A 9,665-nucleotide genomic window follows, 5' to 3' on the forward strand; every position below is an offset into this window, starting at 1 on the left:
ATTACTCCATTTAATTTTTAAAGTATGGGGGGACTGAAATGAAGATTTGCCAGATACACCAATTACAAGTTTAGCAACTAAAAATTTTCATGAAGTTAGTTAACTCCTAATCCCCAACCCCATAAGCAAATTAAAAAAACAAGTTTTTTGATTCCTCAATTTTAAAAAAGAGAGGGGGTGGTGGTAGGTGATGTAAAATTTTAAAAAAAAAATCCTAAAAGAATTATAAATTATAATAAAAATTTAAAAATACATTTTAAAAATATCTCTAAAAATAATTCAAAAAACATTTGCAGTATTTTTCATATATACAGTTACAGTTTGTTTTTGAAAAATATCTCCAAAAACAACTAATCAAAACCAAAATAAAATAAAATAAAAAGGCCGGCCAATTCAATTAGCCGTTCTCTCTCTCCGGAACCAATCCCAAAAACCCTAGCAAAGCCCATTTCCCTCAACCCTGAAGTGAACCTAAACCGTGAAAATATGTTACTGAATCTCAAGTTGGTGCAGTTTCTTGAGCAAAGGAAGCTACCAATCTGAAAGGCATTCGAGATCCTGGTATTTTATTTCTCTGCCAACTCACGTTCTTTCTTTTGCTTGTTTTCCTTCTGGATTTTTGTTACCTTTGTCAATGAATTTATCAGCAAAATGACAATTCATTTATGTAAAAGCTTAATCTTTCATTCTCTCAAAAACCCTGCACATCTCATCCATAAACCCTATGGCCATGGGGCTTTCTCTTTATCTGTTCTCTTCTTTTCATCCTTAAAAGAAAAAACCTCAAGAATTCTTAACCCAAAAATCATTGCCCTGCTGAGAAAACATGATTTTTCATCTGAAGCTGCTACTACTGTGGCCTATAAATTAGCTCAGCTGAAAATCCCACAAAAATATGGTTATATACAAAAGTGGGATTCGGTATTATCATTCTTAAAAGATAGTGGCTTTTCAAGAGCCCACTTGGAAACACTCGTGAAAAAAGACCCTCAAGTGATATCTCTTAATCTTGATAAGTCTATCAAGCCCAAGATCAAGATTCTCCAGGATTTAGGCTTTTTAACCCCTGATATTGCTGATATTATCTCAGTGGACCCTTGGATTTTAGGGCGTAGTGCTAATAATGCAATTGCTCCTTCGGTTATGGTTTTGAGGAATCTTCTGGGCTCTACTTCAGAAGTTGCTAAGGTGTTAAGGAATGCTGGTTTCGGGGTATATTTGAAATGTGATTTGGAGAAGACCATGGTTCCAAATATTCAAATTTTGGAGAGTTGCGGGATTAGCAAACCTAGAATTATCAGAAATATATATATCTTTCCTAGGTTTTTAACACAGAGGCCACAAAGAATGAAGAAATTTGTTGAAAAACTCGAGAAGTTGGGATGTGATCCGAAATCCAAGATGCTTCTTCATGCCCTTCGGAGTGTGGCCTCAATGAGTCCTGTAGCCTGGGAACTTAAATGGGATGCTTTCCGAGATTTGGGATTTTCGGAAGACAAAGTTCTATCAATGTTCCAGCGAAGACCACAGGCATTTTCTGTTTCCTGCAGGAAAATTAAGGAGACAGTTAATTTTTTTCTTGATTCTGGGGCGTATAATTTGGAAGATATATTTGACCAGCCCGAAGTGCTTACTTGCAGTATTGAAAAGAGGCTCAAGCCACGGCTGAATGCTTTACAGATTTTGGAAACTAGGAATTTACTTAAGCAATGGCCTAGTCTGTCAACATTATATAAGACTTCCAACTCTTATTTCTTAAAGAAATTCATTTTCCCTTATGTAGATGAAGTTGATGAGTTTAACTTGCTACTAAAGGGTGCATGGGCTAAGGATATTTCCCAGTCTGATTATTCTAGATGACAATTTGACAGAAAGACTCGAGACCAGATCTTTGCCATCTTTCCACCTGACCACATTTGAAGTCTCTAAGTCAAACTGCAGCTGATCAATAACTGTTTGTCTATCCAAAAGTAAATGATTAGTGCTTCATGGCATCTCTTGTAAAGATTATAATCTTTCAAATCTTGTAATCTTGTAAGGATTGAGATGTTTTACTGATTTTTGCTAAAGATAGCCTGTTGATTAATCACTCTGTCTGATTATTGTTTAGTGCTCCAAGCTCTTTAATTAGTTCATGTAGGTGGGTGCATTATCTTCATGTATATCTATTTGATACTTTGTATGCAGTCTCCAAAACATGAGAAAGATAAAACTGTGTTCCTTTTATTGTTGTCTTTCAAGTTCAGTGAGTAATATCATAGACGTGGATGTTATAACGTTAAGATGAGTGCTAGGATGTACCCTTGCAAGAAACAACCCTGCAGATACTTCCAATCATGCACTTTTGGCAAGATAAAAGATGTGCTCTCTTGTTGCATCCTCATATAAATTCCGTTCAGCAACTGACGACACTTTTTGCCATCAATGACTTTTGAGGTGACAATAATTGGAATGATATCAATACAGATGTAACTGGAGGTTCATCAGAAACTTTGCTGGCAAGGGATTCTTTTCTTTTTTTAGCAGAATTGTGATATTAGGAAGTAATGGCTCTTTGTTTAACTGCAGGCGAATTGTTAGTCACCATTGACATTGAGAAGTTCTTCTTAACTAGTCACAAAGTTTAGAATCTGGTTATCCTCCGGTATCAGTACATGTGAACATTCGAAACTTTGAGATTTTCATGCAGAAACAAGGATTTTGTACTCATCGAGAAGTGCATTTTATTAAACTTCTGCCCCTTTGGAACTGTAATCTACCAGATCCCCTACATTCAGCAACATTGATTTAGAAGAAACATAGCATCTACTTACAACTACTTGATGGCTTCTTGATTTCTGAGTACTATAAAGCGTTCTTGTTTTTCTCCTTAACCCGTGTTGAGATCTTTTTCCTTAAATTGCAACTCATTGTGCTCAAGGCTTTCCTTAAACTTGCCATGGTTTATGCTAGGTTTTCTGAGAAATTGAGATTTGGAAACGGGACTCGTGTGACGCTATACTGAAGCGCAGAAGTTCAAGTACTTGGTTGTGATTCCATTGTCTTGCATTTGTTCTCTCCAGAGGAGATCGTAACTCCATGAGTTCAAGTGCCACTGAAGAAATAGCAATATAAGAGTGAAAGAAGGCTCCTATTTCTTGTCAGTATAACAATCGTCTCTGTTTTCAATAGCGAATTTAACCAGACACAAGTAGGGAAGGATAGCTGCTCATACAGATACCTGCTTTTACTTTGATTTACCTTGTATAGAAATTCGAAAACCCAAGAAGGACAAAGATCTGCGGCACCGGTAGAGCGTATGGGAGAGATTGTGAAGACGTAAAAGCAACTGCTGGCAAAGAGTCAGGAAAGGTGCTTGATTCACTTAGCAGTCAATTTATCCTCAGCTTTCTGAATTTTCCAAGTGTGTTTTCATTTTTATCGTAGCGTGTTTGTGTGTGTATGTGTGCGAGTGCATCATCCTACATTGCTTCCTTCAGTATTACAGCAAGGCATGACACGACTCCATTACATCAGAAAAACCAAAGTTTGCAAAGAATGTGGAGCATTCCATAAGAATGACCATGTCTGCCCAAGAACGAGCCCGAAGGCTTATCTAATAACCACTACTATAACCCTTGTTTCAAAAGCCGGCCGTCCAGTTGATATATAGTCTTTGAGACTTCCCGGTGGCTGGAAGCACCTTGGCTTGCTGCTATGCAGTTGTGGGGAGAACCGGAGAAACAAAATGTTAAATAGACTTTATGTGCAATGATCTGTGTGTATTTATTGACACATGGTTATGGTCGATTCGTACTTTAAGCTTTAATGGTACTCGAGTTTCGAGGATAGATTAGTTTCCGTTGCATGTAGTATTAGATAGTATATTGTTTTAGAAAACATTGCCAATTGAGACTACATGTTAAATTTTGTCAGATCAGATTTCTCTGAGTCCTGTCTGGGAGGCATGATTGATTGTTATTCTCGTACAGTGGAACATAATCATTGGTAATGATGTACTGCTATCATGGTTTTCTTGTGGTTTACTCTTTATGAGCAGCTTCAGGTATGATTATTAGGTGGACGTTGCTATTTCCTTTCATGGCCCAGTCCTTTGGTAAAGGATGCTTAATGCTTTCAATCTGATGTTAAACACTAGTTGGCTAGTGAGTCGAGTTATTCATAACACAATTAGCAAATACTACTACTGCATCCTTCCTTGGAATTCTTGCCAACATTTTGCTTGAAAAGATTTTGTATCGATGAATATCAAAAAAAAAAAAAAAAAAGTATCTGAATTGTCGGAAGTGCGGCAACACTTTCCTCACCTAAATGGCCAAGATTAGGTGGTGAACATTTGATGGCCTTATTATTCTCAACAAAAAGTTCCGACAGTGCAAAGCAAAAGCAAACCACTTCCCTAGCTAAATCCTAAGCTGCTACGATTATGATATGTATATCAGGGAAAAGATCAACCAGATCAATGACTAAAACTGCAAGGATTATGACATGTATATCGTAGAATGTCCAAAACCAACTCCACAGTGTCTTCAGTAGCACAATTAAAGCAGCTATAATCCCAAATTGCAATGAATAACAGCAATTTAGAGTCCCTTGAGTTGGTGAATGTCTTCCTATCAATTCGGGTTCGAATCTCTTCCGGAATATCTATCCGTTGCACAGGATTTGTCTGGTGCGTCTTACCCCTTCGTGCAGTTTGTGAGCTGTTGCGTGGGATAGGATTTATTCAGTGCACACTCTCAGGTAACAGCTGCGGGTTCCCTTGCCAAAAAAAAGAGCAATTCAGAAACTCTTCGTGACAGAAACAGCGAACAAGAACATGGAAAATACTTGAGATTTTCGGCAAACAAGAGAGAGCATCAAACTTGTACAATCCCATCAAAGCAAAAATTAAAACTGAAATATATAATACGAATTACAACTGCTCCAAGTCATCAATAACCACTTCAAAGATCTATCTATCAGAGTCCGAAACATAGCACATCCCTGTGGAAGCACCTAGGCAGGCTGCCACGATGTTTTTGGGAGGGGGGAGAAAGCAAAATGTTACAGAGGCTTTATGTGCAGTCATCTGTATTCACCGATACATGTACGGTTATGGTCAGTTCGTACTCTTAAGCTTTTATCGGTACTTGAGTTTTGAGGATAGATTTAGTTTCCGTTGCATATTGGCTTCAGCATTGCTCCGACCCTGTGGTGTTCTAATGTCTATACTTGAATAGGAAAGAGACATGATGGCACGTACAACTGCATACACAGAGACGGCACTGATTCTGCTGACCCCAGTTTTTCACTTCATTGCCGCAGAGATGGAGATCCAAGTCACGAATTTTAATGCAACTCTTTTTGCCCCCATGGATTTATGTTTCAGACATGTAAAATATCTAATTAAATTTTTGTTTTAGCAAATATTATTGCCAATCGAACAATATGTTGGATTTTGAGGGATCAGATTCTTCTGGGGACCAGCTCTTTGAAAATTCTTTCCCTTTCAGGAGTCATGATCGATTGTTATTCTCGTACAGGGGAACATAATCATCAGTAATGATGTATCACGGTTTTCTTCTGTTTTACTCTTATGATGAGCAGCTTAAGTTATAATTGAATGCCTTTATCCTTCCCGCAATCTCAGGTGGACGTTGCTATTTTCTTTCATATAGCTAGTTTGGAAGAGCAGATTTGGTGAGAAAAGAAAAGATTGCAAAGGAAAGTTGAATCTTTCTCACATTTGGGACTTTGGATAGGAAAGAATTGAAAAGAAACGGACGGATGTCAACTCCCTTCCACGTCAGAAAAACTTTCTGCCCAAAACGGACGGAAAACGTGAGAAAGTGGAGTGAGTTAAATGAATTATATCATATGCCATTTTTACCCTTAAAAGATTAAAATATAACTATATAACCTAATAAAATTCTCATGATATCTTAAGATTTAAGGATTTTTATGTAAAATTGAATCTTGTCTTTTCACTTTTCTCCACTTCCAAACAAAGGAAAGTTATTTCATCTCCTTTCTTCTCCAGAACTCCCAAATAACATGAAAAGATATTATAATCTTTTCTTTTCTTTTCTAACTCAAGGTTTCTGTTCTTTTCTTTTCTTTCCTAAACTCCCAAACTAGCTATAGGTTGCTGAACTTTCCTCCCCTTTTTTTTTTTTTTTTGCAGTAGAAATGCGGAACCTTCCTTCAATAGAAGAAATCTGTTTGTTTATGCCCCCACCCAAGTGTCATCTCGAATCTACCCTGTGGCCTGCTTTTACAGATTCAGTCGTTTCTTTTCTAAACTATATATATATATATAGAGAGGGGGAGACTTTTCTTTGTGTAAATAGAAAATCTCGAACTCAGACCTCTAATTTGCACTCTCTCCCTGCGCCACCCACCCAACCAGCCCTCCCCATTTTGTAAACTATACCTCTAATTTACACTCTTCCTGCGTCACCCACCCAACCAGCCCTCCCCATTTTGTAAACTATACGAAGGCGATGCCGATGTGGGTAGTGACTGCAGCGACTGAACATGGCGCTTTGACATGTCGAGTTGCTGAATTTGTGTTGAATTCTGGGCAACTAATGGGACAACGGAACACTAGATGGCTAGTGATTTACCAACACAACTGCAAACATTGCATTACTCCTTTCTATTGTCGCGTATATTTTCCAAGACAAATAACAAGGTTCATTGCATCGCTGGTTCTTAAAATGTAAGGGTTCATTTGCTCGCAGCTATCAACTCTTACCGACATAAGAATCTGGAACCTTCTATCGAAACACAAACAAAAACTCCTATGCAATAAAGAAAAAAATCCCAACAAAATCACCAAGAAAAAAATTAAGTAAACGATCACAGAACCAACAACTCTGTTTTCATTTTCATGGTGGCTTCATCAGCATAAATGCAGTCACTGTAATATAATCCCAAACTGGAAGGAACGAGAATGCAAAAGCTCGGCCAGCCAGAAACAGAAAACATACACAGAGGGTCACCTGAAATTCCTCAAACATCAAATTTATGTTATGGCCTTTTCTCAAGTTTGGAAGCCATTGAAAGAGGTAATCACAAAAAACAGCATAATGGTTAATCTGCTGCAAGAACATGGAAAGTACATCAGATTTTCGACAGACAAACAAGCATCAAAACTCGTACAATCCCATTAACAAAAAAACTAGGATATATACAAATCACAAGGACAGTTCTAGGTCATCATTAACCATATAAAAGGCGCCTAGCTATCAAAGAGTCGGAAACAAAACACATCTCACAGACATCTCTATCATACACTTCCTTAATCAAAAAGAGTTCATCTAAAGAATATAACTCACTGATATCTCTATCATACAGTTGCTTACTCAAAAGGAGTTCATTTCAAGAATATAACTCCTGCATTTGAGCAACCTCTCAATAGCCTCCCCATAAACTCCATCGCCTCCGAACGCCCCCATCGCCAATCCCACATCCCCGCTCTGCTCCTCCGCCTCACTCCCTCCTCCGCGACCACCACATCCACTAGCATTTATGGGCCTCACAACAACCAACGTCGCCCCTTCCAATTTCACCCCATTTGATAGCTCCATCCGTGCCTCGTGCCTCATCCTCATCCTAACTGCAGGCACAGTTGTCCGATTACTTTTCCACCAAACCCCTGCCCTCCGATTGCTGTTACTGTTGTTGTTGTTATTGTTCATCTCTTCTTCCTCTCCTCCCCGCTCTCTGCACTCTTTCAATCCGCCCTTATCCATAACAACCATTCCTTCGTTGTCCTTATCTTTGACAACCAAATTAGACAAATCCGTCTGCTCTCTAATCACATCGAGCATCATATAATGCCTGGCCGAGGCTGCGATTAACGCACTGATCGTCCAAACCACCCGCATTTTCAACCCACCGCCGCTAAAATCTGCCTCAGATCCGCCGCGAAACCCCAGAATCACGCAGCTCTTCAGGGTCTTCCCGAAATGCGCTTTCCATTTAATCGTGGTGCCTTTTTCCAACCTCAGGTCGCCGGAGGGGAGCTCGATTTGGAGACTCCGGATGTTCTCGAACCCGCGGAGGATCTGGGTGGGAGAGTTCTGAGTCCTGGTCGGGCTGCCAAAATGGGTATGCTTGTTTGGGGAAATGAAATTATGGAGGGATTTAACGATGGATCGTAGGAAGGCGAGGAAGAAGGAGTCGCCATCGTCGTCGTCGGAATCGGTCGTAGAGATGACTCGGTCAACTCGGAGGAGGAGCGAGTCGGCTTGAGGAACCAGCGAATTGAACCTTTTGGAAACGGAGCGGCAACGGATTAGGGTTTTGATGTCGGAGATTTTGCTGAAGATGTGGAGGACAATCGGGTCGGGTATGGAGTCGAACCCGTCGGACTGATCGAATCCATAAGCCGGATGCTTCACATTAATCTCCATTTCTGGGGAAGGGAAATTTTTGGCTGTGGTTTTCTTTTTTGAAATTTAGTTGGTTGTTTAATGAGAGAAAAGAGAAGAAAGGGGAGGAAAGAGGAAGGGACGATAGGGGTATATAAAGGAGAAGAAGAGAGCAGGCTCGAAGAACTCACCAAATATGGCAGAGTGCGGATTTTGCTTGGGGGGTGGTCCTAGGGGGTTGCGGATTTGACCGTTGACCCGTTAACTAGAGTGATTTTTTCATCCAAAAAAAAAAGGTAATTTCTTAATAGGGTTAATCACAATTAATCCCACCCCATTTCTCAATTATCCAATAATCCATTTTTTTTGTCTCATTGTATCCTCTATGGTACATAATTATTTCTCTATTATTCTAAACTCTTATTTTTTTCTCTCTCTCTCTCTTTTCCTTTCCCCATTTTCCCTCCTTTATTTTCTTTGTTTCTTTCTTCTTTCTTTGATTTTTCCTCTTTCTCAGAAATTTCATCTTAGTGATTGAAAGTGAAAAAGAGAAATTGTAGAGATCTATGTTCTCCTCAAATAATCACAAAACATTCAAACCACTTCCCTAAAATACCATTTTTTAAACCTTTCAATTCTTTTGAATTTTTCCTTTTCCATTCCAGTTTTTTTTTTGGTACAATAGAGGGGCCGTTACATATTAACTAGACGAGGTATTGCCATTCCGCAAACATCCTAACTGAGAAGCGCTTTTAGTTTCTTATTTTATTCTCAAGAAAATTTAACAAGACGAATTTGTGACCTAATTAATAATCATTAATTGCAATTTATAACACATGGCATCATACAAAAGATCGAAATTAGCTTTTGATGTCTTTTAAAACTTTTCACCCAAAAATGCAATTGCAAACTCAAGATAATGTTTTTCGTTGAGATGGAGTTTTTCTATTGGAAAGAATGGGAAGAGGGAAGAAGTAAGAAAGAGAAAAAGAAATATAAGAGTAGGGGTGGAGGGAAAGGAAAAAAGTCAAATAATAAAAGGGTAATTTTGTTCAATAGGGGATCAAGTGACAAAAATTAAAGGTTGGGAATAAAGTGAGAAATGGGATACACCTTGAGGGGACTAATTGTAAATAACTCTTCTTAATATGTACCTAAGAAGTATTGGTTATGTAATAATTTTTTTATTGGTTATGTAATAATTTTTTAACTGTGAAAAACTGTGTATACTCAAATATGAAATAATTTAACGGTGAAAAAATTGTGTATATCCAAATAGTCACAAAAACTTGTGCGTCTTATGAA

General features: G+C 38.5%; 1 protein-coding gene and 1 long non-coding RNA gene across 2 annotated transcripts; one reads left to right on the forward strand and one right to left on the reverse strand.

The window, feature by feature from the left end:
- The first annotated feature begins 397 nt into the window (after window positions 1-397).
- On the forward strand, window positions 398-4,007 carry LOC113748695. Its single transcript, XR_003464448.1, has 2 exons — window positions 398-561; window positions 2,953-4,007. It is a non-coding gene; the product is annotated as an uncharacterized LOC113748695 (long non-coding RNA).
- Window positions 4,008-7,053: 3,046 nt separating this feature from the next.
- Window positions 7,054-8,495, reverse strand: LOC113749428 (F-box protein At1g78100). The gene has a single exon (XM_027293164.1). It carries the CDS (start codon window positions 8,400-8,402, stop codon window positions 7,350-7,352), a length of 1,053 nt encoding a protein of 350 aa, XP_027148965.1. The 5' UTR covers window positions 8,403-8,495; the 3' UTR covers window positions 7,054-7,349.
- Between the last annotated feature and the right edge of the window lie 1,170 nt (window positions 8,496-9,665).

The sequence above is a fragment of the Coffea eugenioides genome, chromosome 10 (genome assembly GCF_003713205.1).
Source record: "Coffea eugenioides isolate CCC68of chromosome 10, Ceug_1.0, whole genome shotgun sequence".
Lineage (NCBI taxonomy): Eukaryota > Viridiplantae > Streptophyta > Magnoliopsida > Gentianales > Rubiaceae > Coffea > Coffea eugenioides.